General features: G+C 40.5%; 3 protein-coding genes across 3 annotated transcripts in view; all 3 read left to right on the forward strand.

Annotated features, from left to right (window-relative positions):
• The first annotated feature begins 124 nt into the window (after positions 1–124).
• Positions 125–19,546, forward strand: LOC111235396 (alpha-actinin-2). The gene is made up of 21 exons (XM_022763854.1): positions 125–424; positions 3,889–4,003; positions 4,206–4,325; positions 4,451–4,537; positions 4,769–4,856; positions 5,301–5,379; positions 8,463–8,544; positions 8,937–9,022; positions 9,265–9,357; positions 9,665–9,895; positions 10,228–10,375; positions 10,775–10,925; positions 13,316–13,424; positions 14,294–14,434; positions 14,682–14,864; positions 15,198–15,332; positions 15,692–15,871; positions 16,128–16,274; positions 17,240–17,305; positions 17,424–17,582; positions 17,804–19,546. Exons 1-21 carry the CDS (start codon positions 293–295, stop codon positions 17,960–17,962), a joined length of 2,691 nt encoding a protein of 896 aa, XP_022619575.1. The 5' UTR covers positions 125–292; the 3' UTR covers positions 17,963–19,546.
• On the forward strand, positions 10,949–12,704 carry LOC111235397. The gene is made up of 3 exons (XM_022763855.1): positions 10,949–11,526; positions 11,622–11,680; positions 11,803–12,704. Exons 1-3 carry the CDS (start codon positions 11,504–11,506, stop codon positions 12,588–12,590), a joined length of 870 nt encoding a protein of 289 aa, XP_022619576.1. The 5' UTR covers positions 10,949–11,503; the 3' UTR covers positions 12,591–12,704.
• Positions 19,547–22,713: 3,167 nt separating the features above from the next.
• The window catches only part of LOC111235207 (ryanodine receptor 2-like), a 64,939-nt gene continuing 60,203 nt past the window's right edge, over positions 22,714–27,449 (forward strand). The window contains exons 1-5 of the mRNA XM_022763574.1: positions 22,714–22,788; positions 25,363–25,482; positions 26,139–26,243; positions 26,913–26,987; positions 27,119–27,197. Of these exons, the coding sequence (XP_022619295.1) occupies positions 22,741–22,788; positions 25,363–25,482; positions 26,139–26,243; positions 26,913–26,987; positions 27,119–27,197 (427 nt within the window). The 5' untranslated portion in view covers positions 22,714–22,740. The remainder of the gene's footprint in view (positions 22,789–25,362; positions 25,483–26,138; positions 26,244–26,912; positions 26,988–27,118; positions 27,198–27,449) is intronic.

Consider the following 27,449-nt stretch of genomic DNA (forward strand, 5'->3'; position numbering starts at 1 on the left):
ACAGTTTCTGTGTGGGTGGGTGGGTGTGGGTGATGTGAGTGATAGGGATTTGAGGGGGAAGGTATGAAGGCATCACGTGACTGTCCAGTACTAATGATAACGTCGCTTGTTCATCTGTGGCAACCAGGGCCAGACGTCTGTCAGGTCGGGAGGACAAGGGCAAGCGTGCGAGAGTGAGAAAAGGAAGCAGCAGCAGCTCGGAGAAGAGAAAGTCAGGAAACACCCCTCCTCAGTATTACAGTTAAAGGATAACACGCGTTTGTATTTCGGGGGAACAGAAAGGAACGGCAAAATGATGATGATGACCCAGGTGGAGACCACGGTGCACTATGATAACGGCTACGAGGAGGAATACATGATACAGGAAGATGAGTGGGACCGGGACATGCTGTTGGACCCTGCCTGGGAGCAACAGCAGAGGAAAGTAAGTCAAAGAAAAAACACATAAAAAAATTAAACTGAATTATATTTCAGCTACATTGATGGTTACAGAGGAGAAAACAATGGCAGAGTTGTGACGCGGAATTACATTAGAAGTTAATTATCAAAGTTGGAAAAAGTTTGTTTTGATTATATTTGATATTTCCATATAAATATGGGCCAGTAATTTTCTTATACAGTATCACATAACAGTAACTCTGTTGGGCCTAACGTCAAGCCAGCCATAGCAAAGAGGCAGACTTCCGGTTAACATTGTCATAATAAAAACGTTTTCAGGAGCGTTGAACGGATTAAACATAGCAAATTGATAAAATGTGAGTCCTCCCATAACGGTCATTTTAATAAAACATTTATCTTCTATATTCATATACTATCATTGCATCTGTGTGTCGTCAAAAGGGACAAGAAACACTTTGACTGACCGTTAATAACCGTTAATAACCAACCGTTCTGAGCGTTACTTCCGATGTTGCCAACTCCTCTCGTCAAATCACATGTATTGTTAAAGTAGAAAAACATTCTTCCTGGCACTGACATAGCTTAGAGGAGATTGATATGGATACTGGACTGAATATATTTCATATATTACAGGACGAAGCCAGAGTAGTTCAACGACTACACTGTCTCGAGGAATTAATGGGTCAAAGTTTCTGGTGTAGTTTTATTTTGAAGGACAGCATTACTTAACTTCCGATGTGGGTCTAGTTACTTGCCGCAGACTTGACGCACCCGGGATCCAACCAGGGAGGCTTGACGGACGGATGCGGTGGGTACCAGCTAACAATAGCTCTGCCTTCCAGCGGCTCTACAGACTGATACGCGCGGAATGCGAGCTGTCAACAGATGCTTCTAACACATGATGACGCTCTTGGGATTAGAATGGACGCTACATCTAATTTTAACCTCGGGACCAAAAGGCATTATAGTAGGGTTAATCCAGTGTCCTTGGTGCGGAATTCTTTTGTTTATAGAAACCACGCAGAAATATTGTACCGAGACCAGCTCAACTCAATATAGCATCACCCTCCGGCACTGTCAGTTGGTTTTAGGGCTTTAAAAGTTGGCGTGGGCCTTACACTGCATCTTTTTGCACGACTGGTGGCCATCAGCTCAACGCCCATAACCTCCTGTGGCCCCTGCAGGGATGACAAAACTGTGTATTTTTGGCATCACAAGCCAGCAACACGATAGTCAGGTCCCTGGTCCATATGCACAGCTATTTTTCCAGTGTTTATCTTTTTACTGATTATAATTTGCAGTTGACAAGTGCTCATTGGAGAGTAGTTTGCTTATTCAAGCAGCTGTTCAAAATTATCAGAACTGATAAAGCATCATTGATGGCTGCACACACACATTGGTATAGTGTTTCTTTTTGGCACTGTGGCAGGTGATGAAGTTGCTCTGGGCCCAACCAGCTTATTATGTACCCCTGCTAGAAATGAACATTGAGCAGAAGCGTTGCCATGATATTGTTTGTATCATTAGGGGACACTTTTAGTCACTTTTTTGAAATAATTTCTCTCCAGTAGCTGTAAATCTGTTATCCAGCTCAAGCCATGGTACAGAGGGCTTATTTCAAATCCTACCAGCAGCTGGGGTAGCTTTCCTTCAGTGGATATTAATGTGACTGTGGTTATGTGGACCTTTTTGAATCTATTACCGACTCAGACAGGTTTATCAAGGAGATTGACCAAGCCTTCAGTGCCTGTTTAGTGCACTTCCAGAGGGCTGTGTTACATTAAGTGAAAGTACACAGTGTTCTGGATAAGTAGTGAATATGCTCATGGAAGTTAAATACGAGCCAACATGAACGAAGAGCAAGAAAAACATTATGATCCATTCACAAGGCTCTGTCTTTTCAACATGTTAAACATTCAGTTCTCATGTTTTTCCATCCTCTTGGACACAGCCTGCCAGCCTATGACCTAGTGAGGCCCCACAGGCAGCGATAGGGTTGGTCCTCGCTGGATGTGATTCATAAATATTTTTAGCTTTAATCGTCACTGGTTAGCACTGCTGGAGAGGGAGGTGGGGGGGCTTGGAAAGTGGGCAGCAGGGTTCTGTCATTGTGGCTGAGTCAAATTTGGAGGACCAGCAGGCCACGTTTTTTTAACAAGGAGGGCAGCGGTTCAATGTCACATACACCCCGGGGAAGGCCATTGTGGTCAATGTGATTTTCACTAAAGCCGGTAATATTCTGTTTTTGAACCAGCACCCAGAGGGGAAGCCTGAGTGGCTGGCTGGGCAACCATGTGCAGCCCTACAGGGTGCAAGGATGTGTAAGAATCAGGGTTGGTAAAAGTAAAAGTGCTAAAATATCTTCCTCTACTAATGTCACTTTGCTGAATTTGTATATCAGCCAATAAAACTACAATAAAATTCACTCATGTAAAAGGACCTATTTGTTTTTGTGAAGGTGGAAAGTAAAAGAGCAAAATGTCATCATCAAGTCTAGCATCCACTTAGCTTACATTACAGAACATTGTTTTGTTTTTTCTTTAAAGTTTAGGGGCTGATTTATGAAAGTAGCTGATTTAAATATTTTTTATTGTGTCAGAACATTTTTGACACTGTGGTAGAACAATTTATTGATCCTTGTGGCATATCCTTAACAAGATTTTAAATGTAAACTTTTTAACTATGCTCCCATCCTGCCTGTCTTCACACCTCAGCATAGTAAAGGGTGTGACCAGGAAGATCAGCATACATGTACTGTGATAAAGCTGTCTCCCTGCAGCTGTAACCAATCACGTTAGAAGTGGCAAAATAGTGACAGAGAGTGACGTGAGGGGAAAACTTGCTCTGCATCCACGTGACATTTTCACTCATGTTGTTGACATGGTGAGACGTTTTGACGTTTTTCCTCCCAGTCTCTTATCGTGAGGCACAGCAGAGCAGTCTAAATTTAACACCTTATATCGTTCGGAATGTGCTCTGTGGTCGGCTCCCTGCTTTCATCCGCAAAGCGCTGAGCGCCCGTGAACTCTGCTGCTGGCTATTGAGAGACTTTATAAAAATAGGAGGTGAAAGACAATGAGCCTGTCTTAACTTGATTTACAGTATTTCAGTGCCGCGCATAAAGCACACATTTGTTCTGCTGCTTGTTAGCTGGGAAACTACAGCAGGAAAAAGTGGAAACTTGATACTAAAGGGTCACTGAAGGTTAATCTGAAAATGTAGCACTGGTCAGAGGTTAACATCGATTTGGTATATAGTCCTGAAGTGAAGACCTGCTAAGCTGTTAGCTGCCTCAGTTTGTTTAGGTCTATTGCAGACGGGGATATCATGCTTATAGTTTAATCAATATAATGTAAAGGAGAATTTAAGTGGAGTAAAATTCAAAATTACTTTTAGGACTTCAAACTATGGCCTGTGCTGCATCAGCAGAGCTTCAGAGAAAATGCAGAAAGAACTGCCTTTGTCATGCATTTGTCCCTTTCCTGTTAGACCTTCACAGCCTGGTGCAACTCCCACCTGAGGAAAGCTGGTACTCAAATTGAAAACATTGAGGAAGACTTCAGGAACGGACTAAAGCTCATGCTGCTTCTGGAAGTTATCTCAGGTTAGACCACTAAAGGAAAATGTTTTCAAGGTTTTCTGTCAATGATTTATTCTTTGTGCTACTACACCAGCAGGATGATGTGCACATTTTATCCACTGTTCACTGTAGTTAATTTTCGTGGTTTATTTTGCTTTTAATGTGATATAATTGTATCAGTTAAACCATTTTTTGATAATTGTTTCGCACATATTTATGTTTGCAGGAGAGAGGTTACCCAAGCCAGACAGAGGGAAGATGCGGTTTCATAAGATTGCTAACGTCAACAAAGCACTGGACTTCATCACAAGCAAAGGAGTGAAACTGGTCTCCATTGGAGCTGAAGGTACCCAAAGCCCTCCTGAATCTATGAATATAGTGCACTCCATTAGATGTGGAGTGGAGTGATAATCTGATTTTCTTTTATTCACTCTTGTGCAAACTGATTAGAACGGTTTGTTTGCCTTTCAGAGATTGTGGACGGTAATGTAAAGATGACTCTTGGAATGATCTGGACTATCATCCTCCGCTTCGCCATTCAGGACATTTCTGTGGAAGGTGAGATAATAAGATCCAAAGAATCCAGATCTAGTTAATTTTCTACAGACATTGTGTCAACTGAGTGTAGTCATGGACAACTGCAAAAGGTAAAGGACAATATGTAATGGCGTAAAATGCAAATTTGACAGTGTTAGAGGAAAAAAAACAATCTGTGACTTGTGCAGAATTGCAGCGTGCAATGCAACCACTTCTATGTAACCAATCCCTGTGAGTTCACTCTCTCCACAGAAACATCTGCCAAGGAAGGTCTTCTCCTGTGGTGTCAGAGAAAGACCGCCCCCTACAGGAATGTCAATGTCCAAAACTTCCATGTCAGGTCAGCGATTCACACATTATTAAATGCTGTTTACATGCTTTTTGGTTATAGTGATAGTTTATGTGATTGTAAGTTAAATTAACATTCTCTACCATCTTGTCATATTCCAAGCAAAGGGATGATAAATCTCAGCACATGTTCCAAAATATTCTTTTCATTTCATTTGGGCATTTGGGCAAAATCATTTATTTTAACATATTGCAGTAATGTGGAGTTTGTATAGTGAATAAGTTCATCCGATAGCATAATGTTAGAATTAAGTTAGTCCTGTAGTTGATTTGAACAGTTCAAAATATCAAGACTTAAGTTTGGCATCAGCAAAGTGCTGTTGAACCTCAAATGGTTAATGCCGGACCTGGACTCCAGCAACTTAATCTTTGAGTCAAGTTAATAAGCTTCTTCTGAACTGACATGTTGGTTCTCTCTGCTCATCGGCTGGTGAAGCTGGAAGGATGGCCTGGCCTTCTGTGCCCTGATTCATAGACACAGACCCGACCTCCTCGACTACTCTAAGCTCAACAAGGTGTCGTGTGGTTTCACTTGTAACCAGGTTGCTGTGTTTCAGCCCCAAACACTAACACACTGATTTCCATAAAAAAATAACTTCACTTCTGTCACAGTGTGAACTGATGGAATCAAACACACACTGAAATCACAATAATGGCACTTTGTGGTATAAGGCTGGAGGTGTATGCCATCTTTTTGAATATGATACATTTAGAAATATGTGTCATTTTATAGGACCAGCTCCATATTGTTTATTGTAAATAAACATACAAAATTACTGGAAGCTGTGAAGGAGGCTGTCTATGGGAAGTCCACTTGGTTGTCATAGGCACAAGCTCTGTGCAGTAATGTTTTCTGTGGATAAACAGTGTTTCATTTGGCTAATGGATATAATGATACTTTAATTTATGGATGTGTTTCTACTTCACAGCAGCGTGCATTCATTTACTCTCACCTCATGCTTCATTACTCTTAACTAAAGCAGTTTACTTGATACACAATTTTCAGCATAATTAGCATGAAAAAGACGGTTGCCTCAGTCCATTTTGTCGTGCACCCCACTGCTCCCGTCACAACAGTGGGTTTAATGATGGTGACATGTGACCTCTTGTTTATGACACAGAGTGATAAATATGCAAACCAAGGCTTGACTAGCTTCAGAATATGACAAAAGAATGCGGTTTGACTTTTCTCCTCCATTTCAAAGCCACAACATGTATTGCATATGGGTGTGTGTGTGCATAGTCAGCATTACCCGATCTTTAAGTGTTTCTCAGAGCAAACAAATCCACTGCTCATTTAAATGTTCTGGGTTTAATGGATTTCCAGGACTCTTCAATGTTTGTGTGTGAACAGGTGAGGGCCTCGTTGAGCTGTGCTTCGTATTCACAGAGTTAGAGAGCGCGGCTGACAGCCCTCCCATGTCTGTCAAGAGACAATGATGTACAAGTAATGCAGCCTTTCCCTCCTGGAAGAAGGTGCTGTCTTTGCTAGACAGGAAGGCTGCTCTGTGAATATTTGAGGCTTCACTCTTCCATTGCAAAGTCTGTTTTGGATATAAGACTGCAAGTAATTTTTTTTTTTAAAGTAAAAAACTGACGATAGAGATCTTGCCCATAAGGTTTTATAGTGATTTTATCTACTGAGAGCCTAAAACACATATTGGAGATAAATTGTTTGTGGTCTAAAAACCAGCCAAATGTATTCATGAGAACCTCATGTTCAAATAGGAAAATTTACTTTTACTTTACCTTGGCCCAGTACTGTAAATGTGTAGTAGGGGAACACCATGGCTGGTTTGGGAGAGTGACATTTTCGTTTGTTTTGGAAACAGAAGCGCTCGCTTTTCAGCACACAACTCACTGGCCTGACTTGGAGTTGACCCTGAATAGTCACAGAAACATGAGCCTAGTCCCTGCAGAGCTCAGGCTTAGCTTTTCCTCTGCTATTGTCCACATTATCACATAGTGTTCCCCAGTTAGAGGCTGCCGGCCCTCATAAAAGTCTATGAGATGGTTACTGTGGTATTTCTTAGTCAAATTTCAAGTATCACTATAAGGATGGTGTATATTTCCATCATTAGGAAAGGCTATTCAAGCTAAATATGGGTGATGAGGCACACACACAGGGTACCATATCTATTTCTCTCTACTGCTTTTCTCTCATTTTTTTCCCCTCGTCTTTTTGACGTACATATTCACCCAGTCAGTCACACCTCAGCTTCTCAGTTCTGCTCACACTGCCAGGAGACAGTTTCATTGTGTGCCAGGCAGCTGTTGTGTCTGGCTCCAGGTGAGTGTGTTAGTTAAGCTTGCAGTGGTACAGCCTGCTGAACCAGCTCTGGTCAGGGGCACATACACACACACACACACACACACACACACACAACACACACACACACACACACACACACACAAAGGCCTTGGGGTATCCTTCTATCCATCCATCCCTCCATCCTTCCATCCATCCCACCACCAATTTACTACCCTATCCATCCATCTGTCTGTCTGTCTGTCTGTCTTGCACTGGATCTGTGAGCAGCTGGCCCTGTCATGTAGTGNCACAGTGCCACAGACACACACACACACACACACACACACACACACACACACAAAGGCCTTGGGGTATCCTTCTATCCATCCATCCCTCCATCCTTCCATCCATCCCACCACCAATTTACTACCCTATCCATCCATCTGTCTGTCTGTCTGTCTGTCTTGCACTGGATCTGTGAGCAGCTGGCCCTGTCATGTAGTGTGTCACCCCCTTCCTTTATGGAACAGTGTTACAGAGATAGGGACAATAGCAGCAGCATGATAGCATGATCCCTTTACCCCATTGCACTCTCACTGACTGTTCCATCAGCAGGGGAGGGTTCACTGTCAGCTGTTAGCTTAATGCACCACTCCCACACTTGGTTTGTCCTGTCAGTCACTTGTGAGAGAAAAGAAAATAACGCTGTATACTGTAGTGAGTAATATATTAGTTGATTTTATTTCCTTGCTGAGTAATGTATGATAGTTTATCTTAATAGTTTAGTGGTTCAAGTCATTTATAAAATATGGTGGCAGATTCATAAATTTGAAGATTCACTTGCTTTTGTCGTCATTAGGAAGACCCTCCTTTGACATGTCAGACCCACGGATCAATTACTTAATTGAATAAAAGAATCAGTAATAGTAATAATCATGAGGTGCAGTCTGTAGTTGATCCTTCAGTTACAGACTGAAAGATCAACTACAACCATAGTTGTCAGATAAAAGCAAAACATGAACAAAAATTGATAAGTGAAAATTATAACAAGTGACTTTCTCATGGAGAGTTGATGATTTCATGCAACTGATCAAACTGCAATAATTATCACATGAAAGACCTTATGAGCATCCAGCTCATGAGAGAAATAAAAAAAAGTCTATTCTAAGTTTTGTGTAGAAGCTATATCAAATATAAATTTAAAAACAAGTGCTATTAAATTAATGTGCATGTACAGTCGATGATGAGCGAGTTATAATGTGTCCACCATAGCATGGAGGTCAGCGCAGTGGCATTTTAAGTCCGGCATTGCTGTACAGTGATGTAGAATTGTGTTTCTTTATTTAGGATGATCCTCTGGGGAACCTGAACCTGGCTTTTGACATAGCTGAGAAACACCTGGACATTCCCAAAATGCTGGACGCTGAAGGTAATATTTTATGGAACAAATGCCAAATACGAGTTTTTGAATTAAAATGTTTAACTTTCTCAAATACTGTTCTTTGAAATATGTGTTTACAGTATAATTGTTTCTGTATGTGTTAAAATGTTTTCTCTGTCGGAGGTTTACTTTTGCACAGGTCTCCTTCACAGAGATGTAACCAGGGAGCGCACGTGTTTCATTTTTGATATTTTTCATATATAGATATACTTCTATACATTAATTATACATCAGAAACCATAATTAATTAAAATTACCCTCAAAGTAGACAGTGGATGTATTTTATCTTCTTCTATTCTCCAGAGTAATTTTACACTTATTTTTCACTTTTTTTTCCCCCTTTCTCCCACTTTGACTTTTTCTCCCTCTCAATGCCATAGATATCATCAACACCCCCAAGCCTGATGAAAGAGCTATCATGACCTATGTGTCCTGCTTTTACCATGCTTTTGCTGGAGCTGAGCAGGTATAGTCCCCGTACCAATTAGTATTTTCAGATGAGTCAGCACAGTCCAGTCCATTTGTATTTTGAGAACAGAGTCAGGTGCAGAACTCTATTGCCAGTTTAATTTTGACGTGTCTTTCTGATCAAAAAAAAGTATTGCGAGAATAATATTATTTAGGTATATTGGAAGGATGAATGGGAGTGTAGCCTGCCGTGCTACTTTGCTGATGTAATTACATTATTCTCGTGCCCTGTGCTCTCAGGCAGAGACGGCTGCCAACAGGATCTGTAAGGTGCTCGGTGTAAACCAGGAGAATGAGAAACTGATGGAGGAGTATGAGAGACTGGCCAGTGAGGTAAAGTAAGATTTGAAATTTCATTAAAAGAAATATCCTCTTGTATGATGATGACACGTTGTGAAATGAAACCGTTGACTTTTCAAAGCGAAACTAAACTTTATCTGGCCTACACGGAACAAGTACAGACTTAAGTTTAGATTAGAAAATCTTTCTTTCCCACACTAATGAATCCCATTTCTGTGATAAGCTGAGACCCATCTGTTGAAAAACTGAATAATTCATCAGTCTTCCTGACATACTACTATCTTAACATGGAGCTCTCGTTCCTCTCAGCTTATTCCCATGTTGTCCTTGTGTTTCCCAGTTGCTGGAGTGGATCCGCCGCACTACTCCCTGGCTGGAGAACCGGACCCCAGAGAAGACCATGGCAGAGATGCAGCGGAAGCTGGAGGATTTCAGAGACTACAGACGCCAGCACAAGCCCCCTAAGGTGCAGGAGAAGTGCCAGCTGGAAATTAACTTCAACACCCTGCAGACCAAGTTACGCATCAGCAATCGCCCTGCCTATATGCCCTCTGAGGGGAAGATGGTATCTGTAAGTTACGACTCCAGTACTTCCTCCGTTTATAATTCAACAGTTGAAGAAGTGTTTGTGATTGTGTGCACCACTATTAATGTGTCTTATATCACATTCTGCCACATTAGTCTCATGGCAAATACTTTAGAAGTTCAATCTTACACAGGACTAAGGAGTAACAGGCACTGACATAGTACCAATAGATGATAGGTCATTTGTTTTGCACTTTTTTTGCAACTTCAACTAATATTTATTGATCAGTTTTTCGAATTTGCTGGGGTGAAATCAATTCTAAACTTCTTAAGTAAGTTAATTTAAACTGTGATTTTTCAATTTAATTTTGTTTACAGGACATAGCCAGTGCGTGGCAGGGCCTGGAGCAGGCAGAGAAAGGGTACGAGGAGTGGCTCCTCACAGAGATCCGTCGGCTCGAGAGGCTGGACCACCTGGCAGAAAAGTTTCGCCAAAAAGCCACCAATCATGAGAACTGGGCCAGCGGTCAGTTGTAGTTGTGCAATTAGCTTTTAAACGGTCTGGATGTTTGTTTTTATATCTGTCACTCACTGCTATGTCACTAGATCTGCATGTTTATCTGTTTATCTTGACATATTAGCTCCTTGTTTATCTAAAGGCATCTGTATTCCTGCCTCTCGGCCTGCTTTTCAGTCTTCAAGTGTTTCATTTAACCTTGGGTTTTGTTTAGACTTGTTCCTAATGAGATTTGATTGAGGGTTTTAGTCTGTCCAATACAATCAGCCTATAGTGGACTGTAAAAGGTCATTTTCTCCATCTGCAATGGCCAGATAAGGCCTTTGTTTAGACCTAACCTATTAATTATCTTGTTGTTCGTTTCTCTTACCTCATCCTTTCATCTATTTGCTTATTTGTGACATTCAGGTAAGGAACTGATCCTTTCCCAGAAGGACTATGAAACAGCCACCCTGACAGAAATCAGAGCATTGCTTCGAAAACACGAGGCCTTTGAGAGTGACTTGGCAGCCCACCAGGACAGAGTGGAGCAGATTGCCGCCATTGCACAGGAACTAAAGTACGTACTCCCTATAGCAGATGTTTGCAGTCATGTGTCATGGAGGCCCAGGAGTATGTTTTCACTCCTGCCAAACATAGCATTTGGGGGTGGTGGTGGTCTTGTTTTCTGTTTCTCTTCTGTAAATATTATTCTAAAAGCCTTTTATTCTCATAGCAATAGCACTGCACTCACGTGGAATATGCAGTAGTTCAGTGATCCCATAAACATTCACTCTCTTTATTCACATTTGAGACAGTGGAAGAACAAAATTGGAACAATATGACATCACTATCTCTAAACTGTCTTTTACATGTCAGATGATTTTGAACCACTTTGTGGAAAAAGTGGTCGTGAGACTTACTTAAACCCTCTTCTTCTTAGCCTGCTCTTGCCTGTCACTAAAGTGTGTCTCAATGCAAGGATACAAGGGTGAAGGGTGTGGTTCACCGGCATGCTCACAATTTCAATCAGCAGTCAATGATGACGCACCTGTCCATCGTTACCTTCTCGGCCTGGGATTGGCCACAGAGTATTTCCTGTTTCATATTTAACCAGTGCTCTGAGAGAGGAAGATATCATTTCAGCTGACAAGCAAAATGGCTGTGTGGTTTCCTACAAGGTATGTGGCAGTTAAAACTATGTTTGTGTGTTCATTTTCTATTTGTGGGTTGTTTATTTTACTCAAGTTTTTGACCATGCTGTTTTCTTTTACAGTCAGTTGCTCCTCATTGCACTGTTAAGTTGGAATGTCCATTGCTTCCCTGCTAAAAAAGGTAAAGACTCCAACTTCACTGTAAATGTGCTAAGATGCTTACAAACTTGAGTGACTTTCAAATGTTATCACACTCTGTTGGGTCATTAAATTTAACCAAAACATTTTTTATTTTTCTGCTAGGCTGGAGCCAGCCTAATCTCTATGAGGGCAGTTTCTCTAACCAGGATATTCCTGCTGGCCTCCATTATCGCTCATCCCAAGCTGCTCCTATTCAGCCTTCCTATGTGAATCATCCTGCTGTCTCATTCCTCCATGAACCAGTAGATGCGAGAACGTATTCTAGCCCGAAAACCTACCCAGCAAGCTCTGGTCCTACTACACTCTCGTCCAGTGAGGCTTCATGGAATGCGGCTCCTGCTTGGGACCCTGTGGCAGAGTCCACAACTGCTCGTGGTGTGTCTAGAACATCTCAGCCCAGACCCGACATTGGCCTTCCTCCTCCACCTTTTTTTCAGGCAGGTGAGCTTGAGCACTATGAAGAGAACTTTGAGCATGGTAATACGGAAAGGGAAACTGAGGAGCTAAACTTTGTGCCCCCACCACCCCCTCCATATCCTGCCCCTGACTATAAATCCATCTCTAACCATGGAACTGGAGAGGGGAAACCAGGACTTGGTTTGATGGGTCTCCCTCCCTTTGAGCTGACGAGTCTTCCCAAGCCTGACAGCCACTTGCAACCAGTAGCAGTGAGCCCAGTCGGACCAAGCCAGTACTACCTCTTCTTGACGGGTCAACTTCCTCCTGGCACTTATTCGAACTACCAGGCAGACTATGAAACTGGAAGAGACCACTGGGATGAAGTCCATTATGAGAGATACCACTTCCCTGATGCTCAAAGTCCAGTCATCTCAACTCAGACCCAGGAGGTTCCCAGTTATAGAAGACTCTCAAGTCCTAAACAAGCCTGAAGGTCTTCAAACAACAAAGCTGAGGAAAATGGCAGCTCTAGTAGCTCCTTCAGTTAACTTGTGTATTTGACATCTGTGTTCAAGTTTGAAATAAAATGTAACATGCTAAATTAACCTTTTTGTTCTCTTCTCTGTGGGTTGGTTAGTCTTGGCTTAAGTTTGCCCATGGTTTCAAAATATTCAACTGCAGGGGAAGCTTCAGGTTAAAGATTTGACAAGCTCAAATCCAGTCTGCATCACAGGCTCTGAATTAGTCTTAGCTGTTCAAGAGACTAGTGAGACTAAATGTAATTGAACTTCCAATGGTCATGGAAAGAAATGCAGCACATGCCCCTGGTAAACTGTTTAGCAGCACCCATGAGCTGGTTGCTTGTCTAAAGGTGTGTGTGGGGGGGTGGTCCCCCCCCCCCCCCCCCCCCCCCCCCCAAATTCAACTTAAGCCAACTTGCCTATGTAGCTGCATTTGCACATGTTAACTTCTCAGTGTTGACTGCAGATTTCTTTTAATTTTAGCAGTTTCTTTTCAATCTTGCATAGTCAGGCTTTTATAGTTAACATTGACTCACATTTACCAAAATGGCTGTCTAACTTTATTCTGTTGCTGGATTTCATTCTCTATCCAGTGGGTTTGTTTGGGGGGGGACTCAAATACCTGGGCAGGAAATTGGGCTGTAAAGCTTTCCCACAACTGAAACAAACACCAGGACATGCTTTTGTTTTTTCAGTGAGCTGGACTACCATGATGTGGCTGCTGTGAACCAGCGTTGCCAGAGCATCTGTGACTTGTGGGACAAGCTGGGAACCCTGACTCAGAAGAGGAGAGAGGCACTGGAGGTATGGGCAACATTCAAGGTTGTCTGTGGTTATATATTGGAATGTTTGACTGAAAGCAGATGAATGACATTCATATCCATTTGACCAGCTTAGTGGGTTTTTTTTTTGTTTTTTTTTTTTTCATATTGGCTGTTAAATTCCTAAAACTTGAAGGATTCATTTTTCATGTTAGGATAGGTTGGTAAGTCCCCACAAGAGTGCGCTAATGTTCCACATTGACCACAATAGAGTCAGAATTAAAGCTGCATCCGCAACCACTTTAAGCAAAATGTCAGTGTAAGCATGTTTAGGTGTCTGTCATTGACATCTGAAGAGTGAAATGACACAACTGATTGATGAGGAGAGATAATTGGATCCCCTCTAAAATCCCTGACCCACATAGGAGGGTAAAATTGGAGTGTGGAGGGGGGATAAAGGAGAAATAGATGTAAGAGTCCTGTCCAGGGAAAGGACTGGCTTAAAGCCCACAGGCCACTTCCTCTGATCCATGCTGGCCATTTCAGACCTGCAAATGTGTGAGGGCCTGGGAAAAGGGCCAAGGATTAAGTCTGAATGACAGGGACAGGGGTCTGTTTTCTGTCTGTCTCCTGCTCCCCACCATCCTCTGCTGAGGGGTGGGAGTCTGTCAGCGACAACCAAGCTGAAGTTGGGGGTTAACAAGGCCATATCAATGTTATTCACCCTGGGATTACTCATCAAAACAGTGAGGGAAGGTTTTTTTTTTGGGATTTGTATGTGAGATATGAAGTTGATGACTCCTCCTCAGTTCAGGTATGTGTCTAATGCTGAGCTATAGGTTGGATATTGGTCAGTTCTTCAGGATTTGAAAACCTACAGAAAATGCATGTTATGTCTTGTAATCCTTTCAGCGGACTGAGAAGCTGCTGGAGACTATTGATCAGCTGTTCCTGGAGTTTGCCAAGAGGTCGGCTCCTTTTAACAACTGGATGGAAGGAGCCATGGAGGATCTGCAGGACATGTTCATTGTGCATACCATTGAAGAAGTCCAGGTAGGCATACAGTTCTCACAGCACAGTAGACTCGGACTCAGTGTGTGAGATTGTAGTTGCATTTTACAGTATTTGGGTGTTTACTGTTAAGACAGCAGACTGTTGACTTCATTATAAATATCTATGAGGTGTTTAATGTCGTATAATGCATAATGTTGGTAGATCTGGCCAACCTGCAAGAAACATAATATTATTAATGCTCTTATTAACACTCTTAAATGTCATGGCTTCCTTTTTCCCCTGCCAGAGTCTAATCGCAGCTCATGAGCAGTTCAAAGCTACTCTACCTGAGGCAGATGCAGAGAGACAGGCCATCTTGGGAATCCACAACGAGGTGCAGAAAATTTCCCAGAGCTACGGGATCAAGGCCAACATTATCAACCCTTACAGCACCATTACAACTGAGGAGCTTCTCAACAAGTGGGAAAAGGTAGCTACGGCTTTAAAACTCACATCATACAGACTGTTGTATCAAGGAATAGAGTCATTACGCTGATAGTGGCTGTCTGGCCATATAAAAGCAGTCATTATGAAATATGAGCAAGAAGAGCAGTGTCTATACTCTACTGATAAAGTAAAGGAGAAGTACTGCTCTAATGTTTTATCAGTGAGTTGAAGGACTCGGCACCCAGTAAGGACCTGAAGCATATAATCCAAATATATCAGCATAATTCTGTTTAATGTTAACGGCTCCTTTCAGGAGGAGCCAGCTTCCCACAATACCATGTAAGGCCTCTGTTGAGTACATGTGTGTGTTTTCTAGGTGAAGAAGCTGGTCCCTCAGAGGGATGGTGCCCTCCAGGAGGAGATGGCACGCCAGCATGCCCACGAAAGGCTGAGACGGCAGTTTGCTGCCCAGGCTAATCTCATTGGTCCCTGGATACAGGCCAGGATGGAGGTTAGACATACAGGCTTCATAAGCAATTTGACAGTTATCTCTGTCTAATCAAATAAAGACCTAAAATGGAAAATAATTCTATTCAAATCCACTGTGCATAAGGGAAGTACAATGATGGTGACTTTCCTGATAATGATGTTGATAATGAAATAATGCCAAGTAAAATGAGCGAATATTATTATACACATACAATTTTTCTTTATCAAATGATATAGGTCCTGACAGAATTTAGTCTTAGCCACAGGTAAATGACTTCCTGCAGTATCTGTAACAAAACCATTAGATCTTTAGACCAGCATCTTATGATCTAAATTGGTCCAAAAATTAAGTTGACCTTGTTGCATGTCTTACCCTAACAGGAAATTGGGCGCTGCTCCATGGACATAGGAGGCACCCTGGAGGACCAGATGACCCAGCTGAAGCAATGTGAGCACGTCATTGTCGCTTACAAACCCAACGTCGACAAGTTGGAGGGAGACCACCAGCTAATCCAAGAGTCCCTGGTGTTTGATAACAAACACACCAACTACACTATGGAGGTACATGGCAGTGGCAAACAGTGTTACAAATATATGCATACATGGGTAGACACAAACAGTAGGTGCATGTACAGTTAGTATTTGCAAACACTCAACACATACAGACACATTCACTGCAGCTCTGCATGGATACTGAAATTCACAAATATGTAAATACGTATACAAACATACATTTACCGTAGATATCATTATTCATTAAACTGGTCAACGTGTGTCTTCTCTGTTTGAACATGTCTGCTCTGTACCACATCAACAGCACATCCGTGTCGGGTGGGAGCTGCTCCTCACAACCATCGCCCGAACCATCAATGAGATCGAGACCCAGATCCTGACCCGAGATGCCAAGGGCATCAGCCAGCAGCAGATGAATGAGTTCAGATCCTCTTTCACCCACTTTGACCGGGTACGGCTCTCTACCATTTCACATGGTGACATTGTCCATTTGAGTGACTGACCTAAAGCAATCTGAGCGATTCAGAGACAGAGCAGGGGGTAGCCACGTATTTATAGATAGTCCTATAACTCTGAGCACGGTGACCCAAACGTCCTCCATGGTGTTTGTTTGCGTGCAAGAGGCTGAATTCTTGCCAGGCCCAGGAGCAGCATTCAGCATCTGACCCTATATTTGACTTAAAGTGATGGGGGAGAGGGTAGATGACAGAACATTTCTCCCTTGGCTATTACAAATTGCCACGAATATCCATTATACACAGTCATCACTATTGTACTGTGGAATGTTAAGTCATATTTAGGTATATTTTATGCATTTTTGAGCAAGATCCTTGCAGTTTTGATGGAAGTGTAACAACTGATGACTTATCTAAGTATGCTGTTTCATTTATTCAGGCGACATCTGTAGGAATTTCACAGACTGTCTCACCATGCCAGTGTAACAGCGTGGATAATACACCAAACAAATAGAAATTGCAGCACAAAATTGGCAAACTATTGCTGAGTAGCGATGTCCCAGATAAGAAACATTTTGTCTGTGTATACAGCCTCCATGTGTACAGATGTGCTGTCTGCATGCAAGCATATGAGCAATGTTACAATTACTTCTTCACTGAGTTTTTAAGTTCTCATTTATCATGGAATTTTCCCAATCTTCAGTGCCTTATCACAAAAGCCAAGAGCTTATGTGCTTAAAGTTGAAAGCATTCCTCCTCTGTGATATTTATTATTATGCAGAACATCTATCTGTCAGTGTCAAATTTGGAAAAGGTTAAAGACTGTGCATGTTGAATACAACTTTTTCATTTAGTTTTACAATATTGCTCTGTTTTGCTTCATTTTCTGTGATCTCCCCTTGACTCTACTTTCCTCTTTGTTTCCTGTGTTGTGAACCTGACATTTGGCCTCCAACTGTAGAAAAAGAACGGAGCGATGGACACTGATGACTTCAGAGCTTGCCTCATCTCTATGGGATACGACTTGGTAAGGTGTTTCAACTGTGGGTGGTCGGATGGGGCTATGTTATCATTTGCTTCTGTTTGCTGTATTCTACATATATACTGTTCATTCTCTTCACATTCTCCATCCATGCCTTTCTCAGGGAGAGGTGGAGTTCGCCCGTATAATGATGCTGGTGGACCCCAATACTACTGGAGTTGTCTCCTTCCAGTCTTTCATTGACTTTATGACCAGAGAGACAGCTGATACAGACACTGCCGAGCAGGTTGTGGCATCCTTCCGGATCCTGGCAGCTGATAAGGTATGTGCGTGTGTTTGTGTTAGCGTGGCTTACCGGCACATGGGCAGATATTCTTAGCCAACACTAATCTATTCTATTCCAGTCATTATTTCCAAGAATTTGCCATGCCAAGATGATTTATGATCTACCATTTTGTTCATGAGCTATAAATAGAAAGTTGGTATTAGCGTGAATCTTCCTGTAAAACATGCCTGAAACACATCCCCTTTCCACCACCACAGCCCTACATACTAGTGGAGGAGCTAAGGAGAGAGCTTCCTCCAGAACAAGCAGAGTATTGCATCATGAGGATGCCGCCTTACGCCGGCCAAGGAGCACCACCAGGGGCACTGGACTACACCGCCTTCTCCACCGCGCTCTATGGAGAGAGCGACCTTTAACCCAACTAGAAAACCTTTAAACTACTGACCGTTTACCTAACCACCCCCTCCATGCCTCCCCTCTATCTCTTGATGAATTTAAGGAATCTATAAAAAAGTTGGATCAAATATGTTGAATGAAATGTGTTTGTGACCATAACGAGTTTTTGCTGATTAGTTTTCTGACGCATCCGATTGTCTACAAGCTTGCCGAGCATTGTCATGTGTCTCGGTGCTCTTCTTATGTCCTCTTGGATAAAACACGCCCCCTAAACCAATAGAAACTGCCATGTTCAAATTATATTTTGAGAAACAATGCATTGTACATTTTACCGTGTGTGTTTTGGTATTTGCGCAGAAAGTAGAGTTCTGTGATTAAGGTGAAACTAAATTTGCACCACCAAAAATGCAGATCACTTGGTAATGCTCATACAGCAACAGGATCATGGCTTTTCAGTAGTTTATCATTTGAAGAAATGAGACATAAAAATCCTGTTTCATCTAGCCCCGTCATGTATTGTTTTCATATTTCCGCACAGTGCCTTTGTTTTGGGAATGCAATCTCCTGATAAGGCATTTTGAGATACTTAAAGTGCATTACAGTTTGTAAAAGCAATTTCAAACCTACTGCGATCCAACAATAAACACAGTGGGAAATGGGTTCCCAAAGGGCTAAAAATACATAGCACTAACAGAGGAAAAGTGGGAAACCACATGAATACAAAAGTAAATGTTTACAATTGTTCAGTGCAGAAAACACAGGAGACTAAATGTGCAGTTTTCATGAGTAACATGTTTTAAGATAAAACATTTTCTCTGGCAGCAGCAAACATGTTAACGGTTACATGTGCCTAGAAAATACTACAATAAATACACAAAAATAAATACACAAATAAGTGTCGTGTGATTTCCCAATTTTCCTTAGTTGACACATTTTAAGGCCTATTGTTAGTAGAAATATACATCAATTTATCCACTTTTGTCCATATTAAAAGCTGTTTGGAAACATGTTACCTTTCACTGTACTCATGTTGTATGCTGTTTGAGAATAAAAATTAAGAAATTGTAGTTAAATACTACTATAATATAAATGTCATTCATACAGCAAATAGACCTGACTTGATACTAACTCTATGCTAATAACATTCTGCTACAACAATCTCTATGTAATGCTCTGAATGAATTAAAATGATAGCATTCTGTGTTTGTGATTTCACACTCATGTAAGCGAGCTGAAGTATTGTGGAAGTGATCAAAATAATGAAATTTACCATTTCACACAAACTGAACCTAAGGCTCTATATTATATTTAGATGCAAGCAATGCCCTTTAAAAGAAAAGTTTATTTTGTTCTGTAACTGATGAACATTGCTTCAGAAACTACTGAGCTCTGTAGGTCCAAGAGGTGTTCTCATTTTTGGTGAAGAATTTGTTATATTTTGGCAGGAAAATAAAGATACTCAGGCTGTACTGACACCTTGAAGAAAATTACTTTCTCTGTTATGAACAAATTCAGTCAATTGAACTTTGTACCTGAGAGAAATGGATTAATTAAATAAACTGTTTGTGCTTAATTCAAACATTTATTTCAACTTGATAAATCAATGCTTGTACTATGTCTTTCATTTGCAATTTCCCACCACATTGCAAAATGTTTTACAGCCATAATTTACATTTAAACAAAAGCCTTGTCCCCCAAATTCACAAGACTGGACCCTGCAGTCTAAATGAAAGACTTGTTTACATTAGTGGTTGCAAAAATAACATGAGGCCTGTATTTTCATTTATGATCATGTATCTATATGCCAAATTCCTATCTGTATGACATTATAATTAACATCCACATGGTAAAAAGATTACAGTTGTGGGCTTGAACAGGTGCCAGTTCAATAAAACAGTAGAGACTCTGACTTGGAGAAGATACCAATGAAATGGATTGAGTAAGATATATTTATATAGTGCCAGGGGAGTTGAATTTTAAGTATAGTTTTACAATAAGAAGTACTTCAATATGCTGGACCATGAGAGCAAAGCTAACTTAATCAAAAATATAGATTTCAATTTTTTTTTTGTCAAAGTAGAAAAGCGATATCTGCAATGTCATCATTAGAGGATGAAACTATTCCTTTGCCCTATCATATGAAATTGTTCGATGGAAAGAACAATGCGATGCAGTGTAGCTTTCCATAAAGCATTGGCTCTCAGGCTTAAACATATAGAATTTAATCCTAGGATGGCATTGCAGAACAGAGCAATGAATCAGAAAAACCCAAAAAGCTTCTCTCTTTGAGGGGAATAAATATGGTCAACAAATGTTGAGGCAATCAATCTATTACATTGTCTTTGTGGAAGTGGATTTCTGGTGCTGGATTTTTTGTGGTGTTATAGAAGAAAGGTCATGGACCCAAAGTGTGCAGGGTTTCTCTGGGGAAAATCAAGGTACTTTATTCTAGAAAATGTAAGAGGGTCAGACAGGGGGTCATCAATTACTTGCATTCATCTCCTATCCAAAGCAAGTTTCATGGAAATCCATCTGTTAGTTTACCAGATACAGAAAGGACTAAAGCATTAGTCAAATGAAAATCGACCTGAATGTAGTCTCTGGAGGCAGGATTGCTGGAGTCATTAATATAAGATATTCAAGATATTTCCTGTAATTTGGTTGTGATTATGGGGGAAATTGAGACATTTGGTACATTTCCAATATAGACGATTTCTAATGTAAGCCAGGGAGGCTTTTAGTAACAGCAGGTCAGTGAGCTCTCTCTACCAATAAACATACATCTCAAAACATAAATGAAGACTAACGTCAATTAATAAAGTTTGAATGGAGAAGTTTTTTTTTTTTTTTTAAAGGACTTTCCAATTTTACTGTATAATCACAATTACAAACCCATAAAATATAATTTAAATTTGTAAAAATGTAGCATTCATTTCTATTTTTTGAACCTGTCACTTTTGTGAAAAGGTGTTAGACATTTTAGTTAAACCCTTAACACTGTTTAGAACCCACTTTCAAATTTGTAAAATTTATCTTATCCATTAAAACAAGAAAGGGTGATTTCATTGCCTTTTTTCTGGATCAGGTCCAGACGTAAACCACTACAGTAAAACTGGACTACAAGCTAAAGAATCTTTAAAACACGATTTCAGGTTTGTGAAACCATTATTTCATTTGAGAAAACCCAAAAAAGGAGATTTCACTTTTTTTTTTAAATCCACTTTTTTGTGGATTTACATTGTAAATCCGCAAGAACTGGCTTGGAATTGTGGATCTCAATTCTACACGAGATCCACAAATGCTTTTTTGCTTCACAAATTGAAAATTGATTCACAAATGCCTGTTTAACACACAAATGCTTTTCATTTATTTGTATATTAATTGACTGTATTCACTATGTTTTAATTTGTGTAATTTGTTTGTGTATCTGCAGATCCGTTTTATATTTGCAAGTCATTTTTATTAGTTTACAAATTTATACTTTTCACATGTGGAAGGTGTTTTGTATCTAAAAATGATACATTTACACGCTGACTGTCAATCAATATGGAGACAAATCCATCGCCAAAGGGTTGACAAATGGGTTCAAAATATTTTTTTGTCAAGAAGAGTCTTTGTGGACCGGATATCGTCAGAACAGCACTAGGTGCTATAACTGACAAGATGCTCAGGGAGTTTCTAACATCGCCAATTAATAACCTAGAAAAGAGAAGTTGGTGTAACAGATACATGTACCGGTGAGGGCCACTGCTCAGTGTAATCGCGCCCCAAAATAATGGATCCAAATTCAACCCTATACCCCCTCGAGTCGCCCCTGCTGGCCATTAGAAAGGAAGCAAATATAAGGCACTTCCGCATTGGCTTCACTTTTCAAACCCGGCGTCAACGTCCATTTTTATGTTCAGCAGTCTATGCCCCAATCCCAATGTCCAGCCTCACGGAGTTGGAGGCACGTTCCCGGTAAATTCGTGAGGGTTTAGGACCGTCCGGCTGTGAAACCATCGAGGGCATGAGGGCTCTCAAGCAGACATTTTGAGCCCTTTATGCACACTTTCCGTAAATCCGGATTTCTGCAGACTTTGCCTGAGGGAATTAGCCAAATTTCCCAGCGTTGTGACATTAAGCACGGTACCATGCTTATCAGAGACGCCTGGAAGCTTAAAAAACGGCAAACACCGGCCATGAAACGCAAGAAATAATAAGAGAAGAAGAACAGTTAACAAACAAGCAAAAAGCAACGAAGCCTAACCCTATAAACAGAGCTCACTGGTGATTCAGAGCCACAACTGTGAAGTTATTTGTTTTATCACGACGTGATGATTAATTCAGATCTGATTCAACATTATTATTATTTTGTTTACAAGTAGGGAGCGAAGGGAGGGAATAAAAATGTACAATCAAAAGTCCCAAACCCGCAAGTGAATGCAAATGTTTGGCGTCATAAAGGTAACGTGACGTAAGTGCTGTTCCATTCCTCTTGATACCATTTTGACCCCTTGCAGCCTCTCGCACTCAATCACTCACCAGGTGACGTCAATTAAGTCTGAGGGTTCAGAGCTCAGGGTTTAGGGGGGACATTGGGATTGGGCCTATGGCTGCTACACATTAATTTCAACAGTAGATGTCGCTAGTTAGTCGTGTTAAATGAAGCTTCGAGGATTAAAGCTTCTGGCGAACCAATGGCCTGGAAAGTGTCACTGCTCCGGGAAGCGTCATTTGGCCTAAACCAGGGACAGTTGAGTATATTTGCCTAAACTACCACCAACGTCTGTCTAATGTAGCTAGTTTGGTCCAAATAATGACTGACACTGGAGAGGGCGACGACGAATTCCAGTTTCTACGAACGGTGAGTAAGACACTTTTTCAAACTAGCAATAAATATTAAGATAAATTATATGTGTGTATATATATAGGTCAACCGAGAAAAAAAGTTTTTCTAGCTAAGGTGACTTAATTAGTGACTGCTAACTTAGTTCTAGGTCTTTGAAAAGGAGCCAGTGAGTCAATATTGGTGGTGGAACTCAGACTCAAAAGTACTAACACCACCATGTAAAAATAGTCCATCTCATGCAAAGGTTCTGTATTAAAAATGTTACTGAAGTGAAAATATACAAAATGTACTTAAAGCAGTAAAAGTAAAAGTAGCCCATTGTGATGATTGTACATTATATCATTAGATTAATGCGATCATGCATTCATTTGTGAGTAGTTTGTATTTGTATTTTAGTGTAGTTGGTGGGGGTGCAGCTCATTTGACAACTGTTTTATATAAGATTACAGCTAATGATTATCTTTTTTATGGATTAATCTCCTGACTCTTTAGCTGATTGATGATTTGGTTTGTAAAAATTCAGAAAATAGTGAGAAATGCCCATCACAATTAGCGCCCAAAGTGAAACATTCACAATGCTTATTTTGCCCAGTACAAGTACCTCAGAAGTGCACTGAAGTACTTTAGTTAATTAAACGTAGTTAGTTCCTTCCCACCACTGATAGTGTGTCAGGATACAAAATGTGTCAAACTCCATGTTTGCTACATCTTTACTTATTGAAATCTAACTCTGACTACGTTTTTTCCACAATATTTTTTTCCATAATTCTTTCAGCTCAGTTTTGATATTGCCTGCAAGCATGGGTCTATGAAAATCAAGTGTGACCATTTGATGCACAACCAAGGCTGTCAATTGAAAGTTGTTAATTTCATTTACTACAGTAACATTTCATTTATGTGTGCTTTACTTTTTTAGCGCACATCTCCCAGCAGAATTTTCGCTGTCTTCATCACACAGTTTTTTTTTGGTTCACTGACAGTTAAGGAAAACCACAAATGTTTTTTTTTTATCTTCACTGCGAGATGATATCATTGTTCCCCAGTTGTAAGTTGTCCTCTCACAGCTTGTTATCTTTGCCCTCTGATAAGGGCATGTCACAGGGAGAGTGTCTGGTGTGGATACGAGACACATACACATACTTCCACAGGCAGATGGTGTCTCTGAATCTAGTACCCAGGGTGATGTCATTTTGCAAGATCGATCCACAATACAAAATTACACTGTGGAAATCTGTGTCACACATTATTACATTAAATGCAGGGTTTCCCCCAGGAAATTGTTCATCTGAGGCGGGAAGCCACCTGATCATGACGAATCTTGTCTCATGATCAATTCAGTTAGTAGATGACAAGAGAAACATAATGGCCGCACAGATTAAATATATACAGCATTAGTGAAAAAGGCAGTGAAGGTTAATGTTTTATATCATAAAAGTGTATTCCATTTTTATGATAGTAGCAAAAAGTAGTCTTTGTTTGAGGCAAGGTGGTCCACCTCCACTATAAAACACTATGGGAAACCTTGAAATGTACAGATGGGAATATATACGAGTGTCAGTTTAAAATCCAAAACTCGTCTTTTGAAAGTCTGTTGCAGCTGAATGAACATGCATTTCCACTTGCCAGGGCTTTTGACATTTGGATTAAGTCTCGTGGCATTGAGAATTTTCACTTGCCAAATGTACCTTGAAGAAGAGCTGAGTCCTCTAGCCATCTGAATGTTCCACCATGCCTGAGCATTGAGCAGTGTGTTTGACTGACTGCAGACTACTGCTGATATGAAGAGTGGAAAGAAAGGTGAATCAGGGGTCAGACGGTGCCCTATCTTTCCAATATGGAGGTATGCAGCCAGGGTAGAGAGAGGTGTTGGTAGTCCTGACTGGACCAGGCATCTTGTCCCTCTCTACAGCTCCTTAAATAGACGTGAAAGGCCAATTCCTTTGACGTGGGTGACTTGCCATTTCATTGAAGATAAGATAACTTTTAGGTGACAGAGATTTACTGTACATGCTTTTACAGTAGAGATAGACCATATTGTGCTGATATGTAAGTCATGCCAGTATGACTGAGGGTCTTTCCTGAATACACTTAAATTAAAACATAAAACCTTCTTCCTATGTATAGTTTACTGTATATTTTGATGTAATTTGTTTAGTGTTTCTCTCATTTATTTCTTAAATATTTGTGGGTTGGTTAACAGGTCTTCTGTCTATATATGTATGCTAGCACTGGGTATGTTGTGTCACCGTGCCCAAAGATTCAGATTCAATATTTTATTGTACGTTGGCCTCAATGCTGACAAGAATACATTTGAGATGGAGTACCAAGTGCTTAATTTTTTTTTCTTTCCTTTTTGGCATGATGAAGGTCTGTAATTGATCCATATCAGCTTAGGCCTTCACAGACAAATCAAATGAATCTCACTCAGTGAATATGCTCCAGTTACCCATTAATCACCTAGACAGTGGCGGCCCACCACAGTCTAATTTGACCCCCCACAGCTTCATAATTTTGATATATGAGAATCTGTAACTCTTCTGCACATGAAAGTTTGTGCCTACTGTTGTCATCTCTCTGTGTGTTTTTCAGGGAGATGAGGTGGTTTTGAAAAGTACCTTCACCTCCCAGGAGGAACATGTGAAGCTCTGTCTTGCTGCAGAGGGATTCGGCAGCAGACTTTGCAGGCTTGAGTCCACCTCTAACTGCAAGGTAAAGGGCTCCACCTCAGTGATTGTGCAGTTTTTCCTCATTGCCAGAGCAGCTCATTAGTCATTTTCTGTCACCCTTCATCACTTTTGACATTGGGATAATAATAGAGAGATGTGTAAAATGATGCAAATAATTCACTAAAAATGTTTAGCATGTTTGACCTACAGAAGTACTTTATCTTCTGTATGTTTAACACCAAGATACACTGTATAGTAACCAAACATTCAGACTGTTTCATCAGAAACTTACAAAGAAACTTGTAACACAAGTTAACCTCTGTCTGTCTTCCAACATAAAGCTTTAATGAATGTCTGCTAACTGTGCCTGGATAGTTTGTAATTCATAAGTATATAAAAGTTTATTTTCCTAAAGTGCCTTACTACTAATTCACCTCTAAATTAATAATTTATGACATTTAATATTTCATATTTCATCCAGTATTAATATGTTTCTCACTTATTTATTCAGAATAATTTTATAATTTATGTATTTCTCTTTTTTGTGAGCCAGATTTTCCCACTTTCCTCCCAAATTTGAATTGCCAAATTGCCAATTGGCCGTGATCCTGCTAATTGCGCTGTTGGCCTGTGGAATGAGTAGACAGATAAGAAGCTACTTCAAACACTCATGCTCTACTGTCCTTTTATTTCCCCCAGAATGTTCCACCAGATTTGTCTGTATGTGGCTTCGTCCTGGCCCAGTGTCTCTCTGTCCGAGCCCTGCAGGAGATGCTGGCTCACAGTAAGCACCTGGCTGCAGAGGTGAGAGTCTCTTCCCCTCTTTTCTCTCCCAATGCATCTTCATATTCCCTACATATGAAGATGCATTAATTATTTATTGCTATGTTAGCAGTATCATTATAGTGTTCACATCGCCATGTGTGCTAAGTAAATTACTGGAATTTCAAGATACTACAGCCAGAATATGTTGCCAGGTTAAACTGACCTCATATCAGCTTTACATGAAATTGTAAGTAAATACATATTCTTGAACTTAAGTATTCTGTACACTGTTGAAAAGGGTCTGTGCCATCATCTATCTTCAAAATCTCCTACACCTTTCAGAGACTGCGGTAGAGATGAAAGTAATGGGACTACCTGTCCTCTGATTGGACTTTACTTTGTGACTGAACTGTCATTGTCCAATCAAATTCGTGTGTAAAAACAGGGTGAAAATTCATACTTGTAACTTGAGGGTCACACACAGTGTGTGAACTTTGAGCACCATGTTTTATACGCAGTTTTTTGCTTTGTTAGCACAGTCTTTTAGCACTGACAAATAGGTTATCATCATAAAACTGGAACAGCTGGTGTTTACACGAAGTAACAAGCACACATTTTATAATGATCTTTTTGAGGTTATTCACTTTTCACACTACTGTCTTTTCTCATACTGTGAGTCATAGTATGCTACGTGGTTGTGTTTTACAGGTGGGAGCTGGAGGAAGCCATCGCACGCTTCTTTATGGCCAGGCAGTGTTGTTCCTACACTCATACAGTGGCATGGTGAGTCATCTTGATATAATGCAGATATAAATTAGAATGTTTCAGTCTTATTTTTCCAAGGGATTTATTCACTTTTTCCAAATATTTGTTCATATATGCACTGAAATATATATCTGTTGTTTTACTCCCAGTATCTTAGCTGCTTGTCTTCATCTCAGTCTTCAACTGACAAGCTGGCTTTTGATGTTGGTCTGCAAGAGGATAAAGCAGGTATTTGGTGATGGGCCTTTTCAAACAGATGAGATATTTGCATTTTTAAATCACACTAAATTGTCTTTATATAATTATATTTTGTTTTTTGTGATCTTTAACTGTAACTCAGTAACTTGTTGCAAAAACTTTCCTTTGTATATATATTTTCTGTGTGTGTGTGTGTGTGTGTGTGTGTGTGTGTGTGTGTGTGTGTGTGTGTGTGTGTGTGTGTGTGTGTGTGTGTGTGTGTGTGTGTGTGTGTGTGTGTGT

This window comes from Seriola dumerili, unplaced genomic scaffold (genome assembly GCF_002260705.1).
Source record: "Seriola dumerili isolate Sdu_G_001 unplaced genomic scaffold, Sdu_1.0 BDQW01000478.1, whole genome shotgun sequence".
In the NCBI taxonomy this organism is placed as follows: Eukaryota; Metazoa; Chordata; class Actinopteri; order Carangiformes; family Carangidae; genus Seriola; species Seriola dumerili.